Source organism: Symphalangus syndactylus, chromosome 16 (assembly GCF_028878055.3).
Source record: "Symphalangus syndactylus isolate Jambi chromosome 16, NHGRI_mSymSyn1-v2.1_pri, whole genome shotgun sequence".
In the NCBI taxonomy this organism is placed as follows: Eukaryota; Metazoa; Chordata; class Mammalia; order Primates; family Hylobatidae; genus Symphalangus; species Symphalangus syndactylus.
The window spans coordinates 101,748,625-101,768,445 of NC_072438.2; the positions used below are offsets into that span (position 1 = coordinate 101,748,625).

At 56.4% G+C, this 19,821-nt stretch overlaps 2 protein-coding genes across 14 annotated transcripts in view; both read right to left on the bottom strand.

Moving 5' to 3' along the window:
* Positions 1-1,493: 1,493 nt before the first annotated feature.
* Positions 1,494-7,525, bottom strand: LRRC14B (leucine rich repeat containing 14B). The gene is made up of 2 exons (XM_055245453.2): positions 6,309-7,525; positions 1,494-3,123 (listed from the first exon to the last, which is right to left on the bottom strand). The coding sequence occupies exons 1-2, from the start codon at positions 7,205-7,207 to the stop codon at positions 2,478-2,480; spliced, it is 1,545 nt and encodes a 514-aa protein (XP_055101428.1). The 5' UTR covers positions 7,208-7,525; the 3' UTR covers positions 1,494-2,477.
* A 4,662-nt stretch (positions 7,526-12,187) lies between these two features.
* Positions 12,188-19,821, bottom strand: part of PLEKHG4B (pleckstrin homology and RhoGEF domain containing G4B) — an 89,202-nt gene continuing 81,568 nt past the window's right edge. For 4 of the 13 annotated variants that reach the window (XM_063619603.1, XM_063619599.1, XM_063619604.1 and 1 more), the window contains 3 exons: positions 15,639-15,736; positions 15,343-15,474; positions 12,188-15,080 (listed from right to left, as the gene is read on the bottom strand). In XM_063619603.1, coding sequence (XP_063475673.1) covers positions 14,761-15,080; positions 15,343-15,474; positions 15,639-15,736 — 550 coding nt within the window. In that variant the 3' untranslated portion in view covers positions 12,188-14,760. Of the gene's footprint in view, positions 15,081-15,342; positions 15,475-15,594; positions 15,737-19,821 lie in introns of those variants that run through there. The other 9 variants (XM_055245452.2, XM_063619602.1, XM_063619601.1 and 6 more) reach the window with 5 other exon arrangements.

Here is a 19,821-nt window from a genome sequence, read left to right on the forward strand (position 1 = left end):
GGCCACTGGGCCTGCATATATCTCCTTGGCCTGCGAGAGTATCATCGTTTCCTGACCTGTGGAACAAGTCATTAAGCCAGGAAGGACTTGAGTCAGAGCCCCTGAAACGGCCCCCACTCCTTGCCAGGATGGTGGACAGGAAGCAGTGCCGTGTTCTGAAGGAGCTGCACCAGCCCATGCTGCTGTGGAAGACCCGAGGGAGGCAGAGACGGTGGCTCCAGATGGCGGCCCCCATTGGGACCCTGCTCACTTCACTCACTGGCACTGGAAAGCCGGGGTGGGCCTGGGCGGGTGAACCCTGAGGCTCTGCCAGGAGCAGCCCCAGCTGCAGCTGCCAGGGATGTTTGCTGGGTTGGATCAGCACTCTCATCTGCTGAATGGTTTTGCCTGATGCCCACTAGCTTGCCTTGTGTGGGAGGCCGTGTTTTCTGCAGTAGAGAAGTGCTCTCCATAAAAACCCAGCAGGCGTGCTCCTGGGCCCGGCAGACGCCGGATGTGTGGTCACAGACGCCATGCGACCCAGGACTGGAGTCACAAGATTGGGCAAGGACAAAGACCCAGTGAATGCCGAACGGCCACACAGGATGGGGCCGATCAGTTCAGTGGGAGCAAGTGCGAGACCTGCACAGGGCGGGCGAGGGAGGCGTTAATCCCGCCCGCGCTGCTCCCCAGCCTCTGCTGGTCTTATCAGAATGGGCTGTTCCTTGGGAAGCCCCTGGGCGTCTGTGGAGCCGGAGATGTTGGGAGCTTGTGCCCTCAGCACCGCCCACTGACACCAGTGGGCTCCTGTGTGCCCCGCCCAATCCCAGGCCTCAGGACACCCAGCACCCTGGGCCCTTCCCCACTGCCACAGGCCTTAAGGTTGATCACCATGCCGCCCAGCGGCTGAGTCTTACAATAAAAATTCAGACACGAAGCAGTGGCAGCCACTCTGTGCTTTAGAGTTAGAAGTAAGTCATTAAAAATGTTGGCCCAGCACCTTCCCTGCCTGTTTCCGAAAGCTGGCCGCAATATCAAGTTCATGTCCCTGGACGAGGCTCCAGTAAGGCACTGCCTGCAGTGTGCAGAGAGCACTTAGGTGGTTGCAGAGCAGGCAGAGACGAATGTGGGGAGGTGGAAGTCACCATATCTGCCCACTCGGCAGGAGGCCGTCCATTCCTGAGACGCCCCCGGGAGGCAGGCCCCTCCCTGTATGGCACTCATGCTGGGTCCCCAACCCCTAGGCAAACCCCTACCCTGGGCAGAGAAGGGCCTGGACACACCTGGGGCAGAAGGAGAAAGGGGATGGAGACAAACCCGGGTGGGGGGACCTGGTGGGGGCAGCTGGGGTGAAGACACCTGGGGTGGAGTGACACGGGGCCATTGGGGTGGGGACACACCCGTGGTGGGCGCTGTCTTGGGGTGTGACTTTTGAGTGGAGCCATGGACACACAGTGACTCAGATCCCTGGTTTTGGGTCTGAGGATGACTTAACCACACCAAGCACTCACCTGTCTGAACTGCACTGAAAGACGCATTTTATTTGCATTTAGTTATTCTAGTGCTCAGCCATTTCTTTGCACAAAGTCATTCTTGGTGGACACCAAGTCCAAATGTGTCTTAGGTGGTTGTCACCTTCTCCAGGGGCTGGTCAAGTGCGAGGCCTTCAATTAAACACCTAGAATAGCTCCCGTCAGTCTGAGCCTCGAGCCCCGCGGGACACAGTGAATGTTGGTGAGAAACAGTGGTGCGGTCGGGCGAAGGCCTCCCCACAGCGCTGACCGCCCTGGTCCAGGCGGCTCTTCAGCGGACGCCTGTGCTCACCCACTAGGATGCCCCTCACGGTTCTGGGGGCTACACAAAGTGAGAAGAAAAGCCGCCACTAACAGCAACCAAAAGCCCCGCGTCCCCTGCAGGCCCACCTCATCCTGTAAGCGGCAGGTGCAGACAGCGGGATGTGACCAGCAGCGCGTGGAAGCCTCCTGCTGGAGGAAGCAGGGTCCGGTTTGCTGTCCATTTTTCGCCTCTTTTTCTCGGTTGTTTTTCATGGGCTGCTTATTTTGTGCAGTTTCTATGATGCGTTCTTTCTCCCCACCCCCAGCTGTGGAGCCCAGTCACATCTGTCCCCTGAAGCTTCCTCTTGCACCCAGTGCCCGGATGCGTCAAGACCAGGTCAGCCGCTCCTCACACCTCCCGGGCTTCTCTGCCGTTTGCCATGTGGCGTCCCCGCCGCTGACCCTCAGTCACTGTCTCTTGGTGGCTTCCCCCACCTCCAGGACCTTGCCGTGCTGCCGCTAAAGGGCACCGCATGGCACCTCTCCTGGAAGGCTTCCTCTTCTACAGCGCTTAACAGGCTCGCCTACAATTTTCACTAAGAACTGCTATTGGTGGTGGTGGTGGTGGGGATGAATGCCGGGCCCAAGCCTCCGATCCGGGACCGAAGCCCGGGGCAGCTGCAGGCTGAAATGCGAGACCTGTCGCCGGTACGAGTGAAGGAACTACTCTATTTGTTTGAGTGCTCTGGAGAAGTTTTCTAGAGCAGTTTTGAAAGCTTGCAGCAAGAAAGCGCCAAGCTCATTGCTTGTTTCTTGAATGTCTGGGTCGAAACTTCCAAAGAGGGGTGTGGAGACCTGGATGTCCTCTCGGTCGGCCCGCAGCAGCACGGCACGCAGCTCCTCGGCGATCTCGTCGTATTTCTGCTGGTCGAACTTGGACATGGCCAGCTCGTCCTGGGGGTAGGCGGCACCCTCGGGGTAGCAGTCCTTGGGCACCGGGAACTCGATGCAGCGCAGCTCGGGGAGCTCAGAGAGTGCGGCGAAGAGGCGCCGGAGGGCGCGGGCCGACAGCGGGTTCCCGACGAACTTGAGCTGGCGCAGCCGGTGGCAGGGGCTCAGGCCCAGGATCAGCACGCCAACATGGCTGTCTACGATGCCACACTCCTCCAGTGTCAGGACCCTCAGCGTCCGGGAAGCCTGGCCGAGCAGCCTGAAGAAGGTCGAGGGGTACAGGCTGACCAGGTTGTGTCCACTGAGGTCCAGGACCTCCAGGTGGGCAGCGTGGGCACAGTCTGCCAAGAAGGCCATGTCCGTGTGGTTCAGGGCACAGTTGGCCAGGTCCAGCACTCGCAGCGGGGTCTGTAGGGGGCTGCAGGATATGGGGGAAGAGCACAGGTGAGAGGAGGGTCCCAGGAAGGAGCTGAGGGCTCAGGCGAATGGGAACAACCCATTTGTCCATCACGGGGTCAACACACTGCCACGTCCAACCACTGCCTAATTTCATAGAGCCTATGAGCTAGGAGTGGTTGTTATATTTATATAATAGTTTGTGAAACGTGAAAGTTACATGAAATTCAAACTCGGTGTCCATAAATAACATTTTACCAGAGCACAACCACGTGCATTCGCTTAGTGTTGGCCGTGACTGCCGGCCGCTGCGTGGGGAAGTCAGCTGTACCCAGAGGTCTGGCTTTTGTCCTCTGCACCTAAATGGTAAGTTTGTTTTGTCAACAACTGCTTTTGTGTTGTCTGAGAAAAGTGATGCATGTGGCCATGAGAATGTCCGCTCAGAAAGGGGACGGCGGGGGCAGTGAGACCACAGGACAGAATGTCCGCTCAGAAAGGGGACAGCGGGGGCAGTGAGACCACAGGACAGAATGTCCACTCAGAAAGGGGACAGCGGGGGCAGTGAGACCACAGGACAGAATGTCCACTCAGAAAGGGGACAGCGGGGGCAGTGAGACCACAGGACAGAATGTCCACGCAGAAAGGGGACAGTGGGGGCAGTGAGACCACAGAACAGAATGTCCGCTCAGAAAGGGGACGGCGGGGGCAGTGAGACCACAGGACAGAATGTCCGCTCAGAAAGGGGACGGCGGGGGCAGTGAGACCACAGGACAGAATGTCCGCTCAGAAAGTGGCGGGGGGCAGTGAGACCACAGGACAGAATGTCCGCTCAGAAAGGGGACGGCGGGGGCAGTGAGACCACAGGACAGAATGTCCGCTCAGAAAGGGGACGGCGGGGGCAGTGAGACCACAGGACAGAATGTCCGCTCAGAAAGGGGACGGCGGGGGCAGTGAGACCACAGGACAGAATGTCCGCTCAGAAAGGGGACAGTGGGGGCAGTGAGACCACAGAACAGAATGTCCACTCAGAAAGGGGACGGCGGGGGCAGTGAGACCACAGGACAGAATGTCCGCTCAGAAAGGGGACGGCGGGGGCAGTGAGACCACAGGACAGAATGTCCACTCAGAAAGGGGACGGCGGGGGCAGTGAGACCACAGGACAGAATGTCCGCTCAGAAAGGGGACGGCGGGGGCAGTGAGACCACAGGACAGAATGTCCGCTCAGAAAGGGGACGGCGGGGGCAGTGAGACCACAGGACAGAATGTCCGCTCAGAAAGGGGACGGCGGGGGCAGTGAGACCACAGGACAGAATGTCCGCTCAGAAAGTGGCGGGGGGCAGTGAGACCACAGGACAGAGTGTCCGCTCAGAAAGTGGCGGGGGGCAGTGAGACCACAGGACAGCGCCGCTCCACTCTGACAAAGATGAAGCCCACACAGTTTCAGAGCTGGGAAGGGCCATGGAGTCTTCCAGTCCAGCCTTTGACTCACCTGGGAACCCTAAAGACCCCCCAACTTGCCCCACATCCCATATTCTGACTTGGTTGGTGTAGGGCAGCCCAGCTCTAATACAGGGGCAGTTGGAGTGAGACCTGCTCTGGTCCCGAGCTCTCTAAGGGAGATCTCCAGAGCAGAACTGCATCAGGACATGGCCTCACTGTCCTCGCTGAGCTGGGGGACACAGCTGGGGTCTGCCCCATCCCCACCCTCTCCTTAGGAGGCTACCTCACTCTCCACCCACCTGCACCTACCTGCATGTCCTGCCCAGGACATGTCCCTCCCCGCCCAGGACTGGGACCCACTGCCAGGTGCCCCTGTCCCACCTGAGAAACCACCACCAGGCACGCCCCTTGCCCGAGGTCCCACCACAGGGCACCCCCATCCCTCAGGACCCACCGCCAGGCATCCCCCACCAGGATCTACCGCCTGGTGCCGCCCCGGGACCCACGGTCAGCCACCCCCCACCCCAGGACTCACCACCAGGTGCCCCCACTTCAGGACCCACCACCAGACACCCCCACCACTGCCAGGCACCCCCACCACTGCCAGGCACTTCCCCCCAAAACCCACTGCCAAGCGCCCCACCAGAACCCACCGCCAGGCACCCCCCAGCACCTGAGGACCCACCACTAGGTGCTTCCCCAGTACCTACCAGGTGCCCCTTCCCCCCAGACCCACTGCCAGGTCCCACCCCCAGGATCCAAAACTGGGTGCCCCCCAGACCCACCGCTAGGTTGCCCCACCAGGACCTATCACCCAGTGACCCCCCCAATACCCACCGCCAGCTGCCCCTCCAGGACCCACCACCAGGCTCTCTCCCAGGACCCACCACCAGGCACCCCTTTCCCCAGGACCCACCGCTGGGCACCCCCCTCCAGGACCCACGACTGGGCAGTTCCCCTCCATGACCCACCATCAGGCAACCCCTCCAGGACCCACCGCTGGGCACTCCCCCTCCAGGACCCACCGCTGGGCACTCCCCCTCCAGGACCCACCACCAGGCAACCCCCGAGGACCCACTGCTGGGCACCCCCCTCCAGGACCCACCACTGGGCACCCCCCTTGGACCCACTGCTAGGCACTCCCCCTCACCACTGCCTGAGGCTGCCTTGGCCTGGCCCCTTCCTGGCTGCTGCCCTCTCTGCCCCCTTCACTCAGAACTGCTGAGAAGATCCTGCATGAGCCTCCTGTCCCACTGTGGGGAGGTCCATGCAGCATGGAGCCCAGGCCTCCCTCGAGGGAGACTGGGAGGATCCCGCCCTGTCAGGCCTTCGGATGAGATGGCACCCTTGGCCAACAGCAGCCCTGAGCCAAAGGCACCGACAGGCTCAGATTTCTGAGCTGAAATCGTGTTTGCTGTTTGAAGCCCCCAAGTGTTTGGGTGACTCGTTCATCAACAATAGACAACTCCCCACACCATGTAGGGACTTCTGTTTCGTCTGTTTGGTAATTTTCGCATTCTCTTTTCTTAACTAGCGTTCTCTCCACATCCCTAAGTCACACGCGGCACCCCGGTTCTTTCCTGGTGGCTCTGACTTTCGGTGCCCTTGCCCCTTGGCGGGGCCGCTGTCCTGTTGCTCTGGCCACACCCGGAGTGAGAGGCTGGAGGCCCTGTAGCCTCATGGCTTTGGACGTGAGCAGGCCCCTGGACCATCTCTGGTTGCCTCTGCAGCCACCAGCCCGCCCTCAGTCCCGTCCCTGAGACTCACCCAAGCAGCGTCGGGATCTTCCCGGTCAGCGTGGAGAAGGCCACACTGAGCTCGGTGAGCTGCGTCATCTTGCTGAGCTCCCGGGCGATGGAGGCGAGGAGGGGGTCCTCGCCGTCGGGAGTGGAGGCGCAGGTGGGGGGTGCATCAAAGGCCTTGGTGGGCAGGGTGAGCGAGGCCAGCCGGGGGAAGCCCACCTGGGCCAGCAGCTGCAGCACGTGGCCCGCATGCAGCCGCACGTTGTGCACCACCTCCAGCTTGCGCAGGGCACCCGGGCCAGCCAGACACAGCACGTGCAGGAGCTGGCTGGGGCTCAGGCTGTCCGCCCGGAACGAGGGGCAGTGCACCCGCAGAGGGGCCGGGCCCCCTGGCCTCAGAGCCTGCACCACCGCCTCGAAGTTGCCCTCAGTGACGAAGAGGTCGGCGAGGACCTCGACGGGGCGCCCGGCTGCAAGGGGCTCTGCCTGCAGCTCACAGCATGTCCTGGCCAGCAGCTGGGTGCGGCCCCACCTGCCCAGCGCCCTCCCGCATGGGCACCGCTGCACCTGCACATCTCGGAGGCCCGTGAGGTCAGCCACCCGCAGCCGCCGGCGGCTCCGGTCCTGCAGCACGTGGTCCGCGAGGCCGCGCACCAGCGCCTCCAGGCAGGCCCTGCAGGTTCGGTCGCGCAGGTCCTGGGGGTGGTCGGCACCAGGACCCAGCAGCGCTCCCAGCCGGAACTCCTCCAGGGGCCAGCGACCCAGCACAGCGCGCGTCACCTCCGCCTGCTCCAGCAGGTAGCTGGCTTTGAACAGGAGTGGGTAGAGGTTGTGGGCCACACTGTCCAGGCTCTGCCAGGCCACCTGGGGGTGGGACACCAGGGCTTCTGCAGAAATGAAACGGAGTGACCTCATTGTGCCCATGGCCCGAGACAGGACGGTGCTCGCTCCCCACGACTTTCCCCAAGGCGTGTGCCCTTCACGCCTATCTTTAGTTGCAGCAGCTGTGAGCAGCCTGCCCTGGGGGCCCTGCCACGGGGCCTTGTGGTCATCTGACTGCTATTTTGATCCTGGGACGCCTGCGTCTGCCCGGCCTCGGGGCACCCAGCCGTTGGGAGTTTCTTGGCTCAGGCACCCAGCTGACACAGAAGGGCAGCCCGTGCCCATGGCAGGGCTGGGCAGAGAAGCCTGTGCTCGGTGCTGCAGAAAGCCAGTCTTGGCAGGCGTTCGTGCTGGCGGCCGGTGAGGCCAGCGAGCAGATCCTGTTTACCACCCAAGCGGGGCTACTGCCCAGCCCTGGACACCCCCCAGTCAGCGGGGCAGAGAACAGGCCAGGCCCCTGCGCCTCACTCAGTAACCAGTTCCCTTTCCACAGTGGCCTCTGGGGCCGCTCCCACACTTTGCCTCGCATCTGGGACACTGTGAGCCCGGCCATGGGCGGTGGACACGGGGTGAGGGGGTCTGGTGTTCCCACCCTGGGTCACCCCATGACCTTTGGAGGGCAGGAGAGTTCCAGGCTGCAGGAGCATGGGGTCTGCAGCTGGCTGGCACTGCTGAGTCCCTGCTGGAGGAGGGGTAGAGGGACCATCCAGGAGGGAAGCAAAAGAGGCCAGGCCTAGGGGGCAGGGCCCATTACGGGCAACTGCAGGCCCTGAGCGGCAGTGCTGACCATTGGTGTGGGAAGGCCCTGCCTGACAGCTTCATTTCCAGGCCCGTGCACAAGTCTGGCTCTCGAGGACCGGGGCACTCCCTGGAGGACCCACCTCCATCCCAGCTGTCGGATGAAAAACTGCTGTTACTCACGTCGCACGGGCCTCTCCCTAGGACCCGTTGGCCCCTCAAAGCTGTGACAGCACAGACGTGGCCTGGCACCCAGCAAGGCCTCTGACACCTGATCCACACGGCGGGGCCGGGCAGGACGGAGAGCATCGCTGCGCCCGCCTCCGGTTCCAAAGCTCCGAAGCTCGGGAGGCTCCTCTGCGAGGCCACCTTGTGGTGCACGCGGATCTGCAGCTTGAGGGGAGCTCCAGGTCCCAGCCAGACCGGGCGTGGACGCGGCGGCAGCACCACCCAGCTGGTGTCATGCGCGTTCCGAGGGCAACAGAGTTTGGACCCTAAAACGTGCCAGTTCTGTCTGCTGCTCTGATCCGGAACAAGAGCGTCTGTCTTGTAGCAGCTACACTTGTGACACAAAAGCTCTCATTTCACACGCGGTGTGGAAAACATTCTCTATGTCACAGGCAGACAGAACCCACATTCACTCATTGTTTTGTAATTAAATCTTGGACCTACGCCCCAGGTGGTCAGTTCGGGCTCAGCCAAGGTGCTGATCCCCCAGGGATGGTGGGAGCAGCCTGGACCCTGGCTGTTTTCTTCTCCTGGGTCTCAGGGTGGGTCAGCATCTCCCTGCAGGGTCAGTCCTCTGTGAGCCCCCCCAGGACATCAGGCAGGTGTGAAAACTGACACAGCACACAGTCTGGGAGGCATGAGTAACAAAGCCCCCACATGGGTGACCTTGGGAGAGGGGTGTCCCTAGGATGGAGGCTTGTCTGAACGAGAGGCTGGAGCCTCCTCCTTACAGGGGCTGCTGAAGGCCCTGGGCAGGCACACCAGTGCCGCCAGCCCCAGGGCCTCTGGTTGGCAGCAGAATCTGTCCTCTGGCAGTGGCCCTGAGGGCTCCTGTTTCCTGTAGTCAAGAGCACCTGGCAGGGGGCTCCTGAGAGCAGGGTGGGTGCAGGGGGTGCCAGGGATGCCTGGGTCCCGGGGGAGCTGCTCCTGACAGAGGAATGCTCGAGGGAACCCGGGGAGGTGGGGTGGCCTCCTGCTGCCCTCTGACCTGCCAGGCGGGCCTCCTGGGAAGACGACCACCCTGGGGCCAAGGGCCCCCTGCCGCCATGTGACCCTGCCAGCCCTCTGGGTGCACTTGGTTACCAGGGCCTTGAGGCTTGAGAACCCTTGGGAGCTACAGGCGGGCCGGGGAGTGAGGCTGCCCAGCAGACGTTTGATGGGGGTGGGGTCAGGCGAGCTGTCACTTCAGAAGCATCTGGAACAAGGCGGTGAGCTGGTCAGGCAGCCTGGATGTGGCGGCAGGCCAGGCGATGTGAGGTCCCATTGGCTCCTTTAGGGTCAGCCAGGAAAGGTCTTTCCTTTTGTAAGGAGCATTTTGCCTGTTGGGAAAACCAGCCTGAGGCCTGAGGCGTGGGGGGGTTTGTTCTGACCACAGGGAAGAAACTGCTGGCTGGAATGGTGTTGGCACGAGGGGTCTGGGGACATGGACACTCCAGGGCGTGCTGTGCTCCATCTAAGGCTCTCAGGTTCTCAGGGCTCCCCCAAAACCCAAACCTCCACTGCTGCTGCTGCCCAGGAGGGGCCTGGGTATCTCCCCAGAACCGGGGATGGATGCAGGCCCAGCTGAGCCCACAGCCCTCATGACACCTGACAAAAGAAGAGGTCTCTCTGGAAGGTGATGGGGATGTGGCTTCTGTCTGATCAGTCTCTCCTGAGTCACCTCCCTGCTGTCCTCAAGGGAATGACATCTGTACCTGCCCGGTTGTATCTGGGGCAGATGCTGGCGTCCCTTCCTTGCCTCTGAATGTAAAAACACTCTTGCTGGGCACTGGGGAGCCTTGTAGACTCACACACGAATGGGGCCAATCTGAAGGCCGGCACCCTGGGGCCGTGGGAGGGTCCTGGGGAGGGCTAGAACTCACTGCGGGAGCCCCAACCTTGTCCACAGCAGAGTCCCAGGACGGCTCCTCCCAGGGCTTGGTTTAGAAACCACCTCGCTGACCACCAGCCCTGAGCACTCAGGATGGCCCCACACCCTTCCTGGGGGTCCCAGTACCGAGGTGGGGAGGAAATCACACACCTTCCTAGCTCCCAGTGCTAAGGCGTGGGCTGGGGGCGGGAATCCCCATACTGTCCCTAGGGGGGAGGGTCCCAGTGCGGAGGCGTGGGCGGGCGGGGGCAGGAATCCTCACACCCTCCCTGGGGGGTCCCAGTGCGGAGGCGTGGGCAGGAGCCATGGAGCTCACCGCCCAGGATTGCTCAAGCAGCTTGGAAGGAGGCACTGGTGGTCGAGGCAAGGGGGCCGCTGTGGGGCTGTGGCCACAAGCCCTTCCTGGGCAGGGGTGGGGAGGCATCAGGAAGCGACTCTGGGAGAAGCTGGGCCAGGCCAGGGCTCCAGGGCTGTCCCTCCACGTGCTTGGTGATGATTCCGGCTGGCGTCACTGCGGATGGGGACGCATCAGGGCTGCCTCCCATGTCCCCTGTGGGCCCCTCAGCTCCCAGCACCCCCAGTGCTGGGCGGAAGTGGCCTCACATGGTGGGGCGAGTGACCCTGAGGGACACAGTGGCCGCCTCTCCCACTTCTCAGCACCTGCTTCAGCTCATGGGTCCGGAACCCTGGAGAAATGAGAACGTGTGTTCTCCATTTAAATGAAAGCTTTGTGTCTGTTGGTGAAGCCCATGAGGCCTGATTCAGACAGAAGCATTACTCTGCCTGGAAACAGGTGTTTCCTAACCCTGCCTTCTGGAAATCAGAGCCAAATCCCAGTGTGGACAGAAGGCCAGAGAGAGGTGCCCAGGTCCAGCTGGTGTGGACGTAACTCGGCAGGCCTCTTCTGCCAGCAGGAAGCCTCCGTTTCACACCAGGGCTGGCTCCAGGACAGTTTGGACGTGCACGAGAAACTCAAAAAACAGAAAATGAGGCCAACGAGCCCCATGGGTTAAATAAAAGGCAGGAGCAAGATGGCCTCCCAGGACTGGGCACCTCCTTCCCCACAGGCACCTCAGCCCTGCAGGGTGGGCTTTGCATCTGCCCAGAACAAGCCGCAGGCTGAGGGGTCCCGGACATGGGGATGCATCCCACAGCCCGATGGGTCGTGAGGCTCCCGTGGGGCGGGTGTGGCTCCATTCCCACATCCTGGCTCCATGATATCAGGAGAGAGAGACCCATCTTTTGACTGGAGGCTTGTGCCAGCCCAGATGGGAGGCACCAAGGTCCTGGGAGGCCCAAAAACGTGTTCAGGATGGTGCAGTCACTCCTGCTGGCCCTGCTGGCCTGGGCACATCCCCAGCCTTGCTCCCCAGTGGGTTGGCCACGGGCATAAGCTGTGCCCCTGCACCTGGCCCTGCCCCCTGCACACCTAGGCCCCCAGCAGCCTCCTCTTCCACAGGCAGATGCCTTCTGATTTGAAGCAACACTCTTGAAGTGGCTTTCACGGGGGCAGTGGCATTTGGCTTCCTGAGGGCACCTGTCCCAGGCAGTGCCAGAGTGCAGCTAGAGCCTGGGCGGCCTCTGGGGCTGTGTGATGGTGGCTGTCCACACTCAGGACGCAGAGGTAACCGGCTTCTGTGGGTACAGCCCCTGCCTCCCGGGGGAGTGCTGTGCGCATGATTGTACTTAAAAAAAATACTGCTTTGTTGGGATTTAAGCGACATACGATCCACTGCACATCTTTAAAGCATGCAGTTTGACAACTCTGGACATAGAACAGACCCGTGAAGTTAGTCATGTGGTCACCAATCCAGAGAGCAGGCCTGTGGCTCGCCGGCGTCCTGCGCCCCGCTCGTGTCTGCTGCGATGGCCGGCGGCTGCTTCAGTCCCTCACCACTTGTCTTCTGTGTCGCCCCCAAGTCCATTCTTCCCGTTCCCTCTTTCTCCACATATTTTTGGACTGGACTCTTAAAAATTCATTTTATCTCCTCTGTTGCTCTATTAGCTGCAATTCTTTGTTAGTGGGTGTTTCAAGGGTTTATACGTACATCTTTAGCTTACCACAATCTACCTTCAAGTGATACCACCTCACTTCACGTATCACATCCAACGTCTCCCAGCCTTCATGCTGCTGTGGTCACACAGTTCACCTATGCGTACGGTACAAACCGCAGATACGTTAATACTTTTGTTTAAACAGTCAGTTAACTTTATTTTTAATAGAGATGCGGTCTTTCCATGTTTCCTAGGATGACCCCCAATTCCTGGGCTCAAGTGATCCTCCGGCCTCAGCCTCCCAAAGTGCTGGGATTAGAGACATGAGCCACCGCGCCCGGCCAAGCCACTCATCTTTTAACCGATTTCCCGTTTAGAAAAAAAAAAAGTGCAGCTCACTGCCAGCACTCATTTCTTGGGGCAAATGGGAGACGGGCTAAAGGGATTTAAATAACAAGAGGAAAATCTTGAATGGTGCACATGCTCTTCATTTTTCTTTTCCCTGAAGCACATTCTTTAACATTTCTTGTAGTGCAGGTCTGCTGGTGATGACATTATGTCACCATTGTTTCGGATTTTGTCAGGTACAGAATGTGAATTTGGCATTTTCTCTTTAGTACATTTAACTGCCTCTCACCCATGCTGCTCCTGGAGTCAGCCAGCCTCATCAGCTCTGTGCCTCCCAACAGAACATGCCCTTGTCCTCTGACTGCTTTTAGGATTTTCTGTTTATCACTGGTTTTATGCAATTTGACTATGGTGTGCACTCATATCTCTTGTGTTGAGAGTTCACTGGGTCTATGGGACTCCAGACTTACACCAGTGGCCCCCAGGTTCTCAGGCCTTTGGCCTCTGAGAATTACACCACTGGCTTCCCTGGCTCTGAGGCTTTAGGACTTGGACTGGGCCACACTAGCAGCTTCCTTGGGTCTCCAGCTTGTGGATGGCCTATTGTGGGGCTCTTGACCTGCCAAAATTGTTGTCAGCCAATGCCCCAAGGCCCCTCTCATCTGTCTGTCAGTCTGTCTATCTATCTATTGATCTATCTGTCTGTATATATATCTAGCTATCTCCTATTGGTTCTGTCTCTCTGGAGGCCCAACTAATGCAAGTAGCTTCCACTGATGCATCTTCAAGGTGCCTCATGGTCTCTTCTGTGAAATCCAATCTGTTACCCCATCCAGCATAGTGTTTCACTGTCAATATTGTAGTTTCTCATCCCTGTAAGGTCAGTCTGGGTCTACTGAATCTCTTCCATTAAGTCATTTCTTAACTTTTTTTTGAGACAGTCTCGCTCTGTCGCCCAGGCTGGAGTACGGTGGCATGATCTTGGCTCACTGTAAGCTCCGCCTCCTGGGTTCACAACATTCTCCTGCCTCAGCCTCCTGAGTAGCTGGGACTACAGGCGGCCACCACCACACCCGGCTAATTTTTTTGTATTTTTAGTAGAGATGGCGTTTCACCGTGTTAGCCAGGATGGTCTCAATCTCCTGACCTCGTGATCCGCCTGCCTCGGCCTCCCAAAGTGCTGGGATTACAGGTTCTTAACTTTAACTTTCTGGACGCCTGGGCTGCGGTTTCAGCCACAGTTTGAGTTCTGTGATTCTAGCACCGACGCCGACTCTGGGTGGTTGGCTTTGCCAGGCGACTCTCCTTGGCATGTTTGCCCTGGTTGCTCCTCTGCACGCCTGGCACTGCGAGGTCAGGCACTGTGAGTTCACCTTACCTTGTAGGGTGCGGACACTTTGGTAACCCCTAGATCATCTGGAGCTTTGTTCTGGGATGGAGTGAATTATCTGGGAATAGTTTGATCATTTTAGGTCTTGCTTTTATGATTTTGTAGGTGAGTCAGGAGCAGGGCTCAGTCTAGGGCTAATTATCTCCACTCTTGAGGCAAGATTTTCTGAGAACTCCACCTAATGCTCACAGATTGGGAGTTTTCCTGGTCTGGCTGATGGGAGTGGGTCCTGTCCCCAGCCCACATGAGTACCAGGAATTGATCTTTGGTCTTTTCAAAGGTTGCTCCCAGCCTTGGTAGCCTCCCTGTTTGAGTGTGCGAATGGGCAGCACCCCACGGGTGCTAGAGGGGCTGATCTGGTGAGTCCTTCCCCATGCAGGCATCTCTCTCTGGCACTCTGACCTGCAAACTCCTGCTGACTTGGTCTTTTCAACTCACGGAGGCTGCTGGGCTCTTCCTGGGCCCCTCCCTGCACTGAGGCCTGCAAACTTTCAAGGCAGAGGGAGGTCTGAGGCCATCACTGGGCTCACCTCCCGTTTTCCTGTCTCTCAGGGATCACAGTCCTTTGTTGCCAAATGTCTTGTGTCTTGATATCTTTTGTTTCATGTTTAGTCTTTTTTTGTCTTGTTTTAGGTCTTGTTTCCTATGATGTTGTCTTGGGTGGAAGTGGAAGGTTTGTTTTTTAAATAAGACAAAATTTTAAATTTGTTTGAAAATGTTAGGGAGTGTCTAAAATCCTGGGAAATACCTGGACACCTGCTGTGCTGCTCCCTCTGGATCGTTCCAGCTATGCGATGGGCACTGCCACCCCCAGAGTCATCAGGCCTGGCGTGCTGCTCCCTATGTATCATTCCAGCTACGCGATGGGCACTGCCACCCTGACAGTCATCAGGCCTGGCATGCTGCTCCCTATGTATCATTCCAGCTACGCGATGGGCACTGCCACCCTGACAGTCATCAGGCCTGGCGTGCTGCTCCCTATGTATCGTTCCAGCTACGCGATGGGCACTGCCACCCTGACAGTCGTCAGGCCTGGCGTGCGCGGCTCAGCAGCACAGCAGGAGCCCCCTCACGCGCTGCAGCCTGGGTGCCCGTCTCCAGTTCTGGCTGTGGCTCATCTTCCTTGATGCAGGCTCTGATGTCAGATGACCAGGGGCTGAGGGCAGGGCTCCACAGGCCCGGGTGGGCTGGGCTGGAGGACACAAGCAGGCCCAGCGACCCCAGGATGCAGGAGGACTGGCTGCTAGAAGAGGAGGTGCTGCTGTCTGAGATGGTGGAGTGTGGTCGCTTGAAGGGGGCGGCATGGTCAGAGGAGGACACTGCTGTGGACCCTCTCATTTGTGACTCTGGAAACGGACAGAAAGCAGGTCGGGCTGGCTTCCGCTCCAGAAGTGCAGCCCAGGTTCAGGAATGGGATCAGAGTCTTCGGAAAGGCCGACCAGGCTTTGCCACTGCAGTCATGCCCATCCAACCCACCGTGTCGGCCACTGGCCCAGTGCCCTCTGCAGGGCGAGTGAGGGCGGGGCCGAGGCCACCGCACCTGTGCCCTTGATAATAGTCCCAGTGCCCTCTGCAGGGCGAGTGAGGGCGGGGCCGAGGCCATTGTACCTGTGCCCTTGACGATGCTGTCGGGGGCCCGGTCGCTCATCACTGCACAGTCAGGGGCCCGGTCGCCGGGCTTGACCTCCATGAATGGCTGGTTGCCTATCCCCATGGATGCCATTTCTTGGATTCTGAGTTCTAAGACAGAAGAAAGTACGACAGTTTCCAAAGCAACTCGGGGGCTAATGCCACCCCAAAGATGCCCGGTACCCCTAATGCCCTCAGCCCAAACCAGGAGGGTGTACAGGGTATACCCACCCTGCCCCACGAGGGGCACGGGGGGCCAGGGTACTGAGGCTTGCCGTTCCGGTTTTCGGCATCATGGAGATCTCTCCCAGGGAGCCCAAGGCAGTAACCAAGAAAAACGAAGCCATGAGGCCTTGGAAATGGCGTGTCCAACCTGGGGGTGAGAAAGGGTCCCTGTTAGCTGGTAAGCAGGGAAGGGCCACACAGCAGGTCCCAATTAGAGCAGGGGTCAGAGTCCTGGGAGCCGTGTCCATGGGAAAGACAAAAGCAACAGGTTTCTAGGAGTTTGAATATGGAGAGGAGAGCTAAGCATAAGGTGAGAGGTTGGGAATGAATTTACTCTTGGTCAAATTAAGCAAAGAAAAAAATGATATTAATTGTAAGGAAAATGTATGAGGATAGAAAACATAATTGCATGTATGTAGTCCTAATGCCTATACTGAAGAATATTATAGTAAGAATTGTTTTCCAGAGTCTTGGGAGAACGGGAAGAAGTGCAGTGTGTGTATGCTGCAGTCACAGAGTAATTGATCATCTTCACCAACAGGTAATGTGCAAAGCTGGTTCATCAATAGCGAGTGTCCCCTCTTGCAGGGAAGGGGCCCAGTGTGGCTGCCCGGGACACAGGGCTTGGAGTTGGGCAGCGAACAGGATGTGGCTCTTCCCCTAACTCCGAAGCGCTATTTTAGGGTTAGAGCTGTGCGCGTGGACGTGGGACGGCTTCCTCCTCTGGCTGCAGTGGGTTTGCTCGTGTACCTTACATCCAAGCCCGTGGCCGAGAACAACCAGAAAAGCTGGACACAGTTTTTGAAGGTTTTTTGGAGGTGACAAGGCAATGTAGCCTCAAAGGGCCAACGTCCTGGGCAGATGTGGAACTCACAGGCCACTGGACAGTTGACACCTTTCTACCCCTCAGGGCGCTGCTGGTGGCCGATGAGGAGAGAGCTCATCTTGGAGCTTGGAGGCTGAGAGCTTCTGAAAACACACAGGGTGGGGAGATAAAATCTGGAATTCAAGGACCACTAGGGAGGAAGGGCCTGGGAAACTCCCAGACATTCAGTGGGGACCTGGAAAGGGAGCATGGACTTTGCCAGGAGTGGGACAAACGGAAGCTGGATCAGCTGCCCAAAGGTCTGAGGTGGACTTCATGCAGCCCCTCCCCTGAGTACATTCAGATGACCCACCCCTGCTCTTCCCACAAAAATAAATCCTCTGGAGGTGAAGACACCAGCCCGGGCCTCAGATGATCCTTACACATTTCCTACATCATATCCACTACTTAATAAAAAAATTATCAGGCACACCAGGAGAAAGGACAAAATGAAGAAAGGCCGAGGAAAACCCCAGATAATTAAACATCCACGAGATAAAGGTTTGGACGTCTCAGACAGGCCGTGGAGGTAACCAGGATTAATGTGGCAGGAAGCAGATCACAGGACAGACAGTCTCAAAAGGAAACCGAAATCCATCAAACAAAAGGAATCAAACGCAAACCTACATATCAAAAATAAACCAATAATGGAATAAGTGGGTTTAATAGCAAAGCAGATCAATGAACTTTAAGATGAGTGGAAAACATGCAAACGGAAGCAGGGAAGACGTGATCGAAACACAGAAATCACGCGAGAAACATAGGAACATGTAAAAAGGTCATACGTGTAATCAGGAGTTCCAGGGGTAGTGCAGAGAGTGGAGCAGGAGAAGTGATCGTATGTTCCAGAACTAACCACACGCTGGGACACAGGCAAGGACCGCCATGCTTGGCCGTCAGAGCATAGCTGGCCTGGGGGCAGCCAGATAGCTCTCATTCATGGCGGTGGCTGCCCAGATCTCTCTGCCTGGGGGGTGTTCCCCGCCTTCCTGTGGATGGGACAGAAGCATCAGGTGGTTCACACACCAGGAGGAGCCTCAACGATGAGGGACAGGAGTTGGCAGAGAAACACCCAGGTCCCTCAGTATGTGGGGGTCCCTCAGCATGTGGGACAGTGCCTCAGTGTGCCTGTCTTCCAGAGGGTGTGTGCAAGGACCTGCCCATCAATCACCCTCCATGGCCTTCCCCTCCTCTCTCTCCCCTGTTCTCACCAAATAGGTAGAAAACAAAGAGTAAGATACTCTAGATTTATATCCAAATTACATTAAATGTAAACACACTACTCCAATTTAAAGACAAGGATAGTCAAACTAGATAAAAAGAAAAAGTGAAATCAAACATATGCTTTTTACAAGAGACGTACCTCAAATATAAGAACACCAAAATTTCCAAGTAAGAAGATGGAAAAGTATGTGTCGTGTAAACACTAACTTTGCAAAAGGAAACTGGAATAGCTGTATTAATAGGAAGCACAGTTGGCCTTCTGTATCTGGGGTTCCATATCCACAGGTTCCACCAAGGATCAAAAATATTTGAACAAAAAGCAATTAACAATAAAAGTTAAAAATACAAATAAAAAACCAATATAACAGCTATTTATAAGCATTTTCATTGTATTATAGATTATAAGTAATCTACATATGATTTAAAGTATGTAGGAGCATGTGTGTAGGTTCTATGCAACTACTGTTCCATTTTATATCAGCGACTTGAACAACTGCAGATTTGGGTATCCGTGGGGGAGTCCTGGACCCCATCCCCATGGACATAGAGGGACAACTGTAGATCTAAGGCAAAAGGCATTACTAAAAATAAAGAGATGCATTTCATTATGATAAAAGAGGCTCTGTTTCTAGGAAGATATAGCAATTCTATATTACTATGCACCTAATAATTTAGCTTCAAAACATAGGAAGCAAAAATTGACAGAACAAAAAGAAAAATAGACAAATTCAAATTTACATCATCATGGGAGATTTTCACATAATTTTCCTAGTAAGTGATAAGCAGCCAAAAAGCCAATAAGGATATAAAAAATCTGAACAACACGATTTTCAAAACATGATCAGAACTCTGCAATAACAACTACAAAGCACACTTTCTCTTCATGTGCACGTGGAAAATTTACCAAAATGCTAGGATATACAACATTTCAAATAATTGAAGCTGTAACAGGTAGTTAGACAGGCATGAGCGGGCAGGAGAGGCTCCCCCACCCACTGGGAATGTCGGGTGATGGCTCGGCGTATTCACACTGCCTCTCTAAAAGTGGTACCTTGGGAGCCAGTGCCAGGGAAAGGGCGTTTCCTGATGGTCCACACCTGCTGCACTAAAGTGTCAATTGAAGGCAGGTGTCAGGAGAAGCAACTTTGTGCATTGAGACAAAATGGTAGAATGTGACCTTTTGGGGGTACCCCACCAGAAAAGGGAAGAAAGCCTCAGATGGGGATGCGTACAACTTCCTAAGCACACAGGGCATCCTCACGTCCCCCCACAGAAAAGGGAAGAAAGCCTCAGATCCTCAGATGGGGATGTGTTCAACTTCCTAAGCACACAGGGCATCCTCACATCCCAAGGGAAAGGCGCACGCGGCTTGCAGCCCAGCCTAAGGGGAGAATCATGGGAAAGGGGCTGGCCCAGAAAGTCCTAGGATCAAGGATAAATGGGGCACTCGATCTTGGTGCCCGCTTGGGTCTCTTCCAAGTGTGCTTTTGTTTCTTTTCCACTCTAAAGCCTTTTCAAATAAACTTCCACTCCTGCTCTGAAACTTGCCTGGGTCTTTTTCTGCCTTACGTCCCCCAGTCAAATTCTTCCTTCCGAGGAGATAAGAATTGAGGTTGCTGCAGACCTGTACAGATTCGCCACTGGTCACTCGGATACCTTCTACAGACAACAAACTCTAGTGCATATTATTTGACCAAAGTGGTCTTAAACTCAAAACTGGTATCACAAAGTTAACTAGAAAATCTTGGAAATTAGGTAATGCATTTCTAAATAACCCATGATGAGTCTGAGAAGAAATTAAAGTGGAAGTTAGAAAATACACTGAACTGACTGTTAACAGACACATGACATATACAAACTTGTGGGATGCAGCCAAAGCCAAGCTTAGGGGAAAGTCTGTAGTCCTAAATACTGCACAAAAACTAGAACAAAACAAAGGCTAAAATCAATGATCTAAGCATCCACCTCAAGAAATTAGGTAGAAAGGAAAAGCAAATGAAACACTGAAAAAGGTAGACACAAGAAAATAACAAAGAGTAGAAATTAATTAAATAGAAAATAAGTGTGTAGATAATCAATTAAACCAAAATTCTGTTTTCTGAGAAGACTAATTTGGTAAATCCCTGGCAAAACTGGAGAAGTCA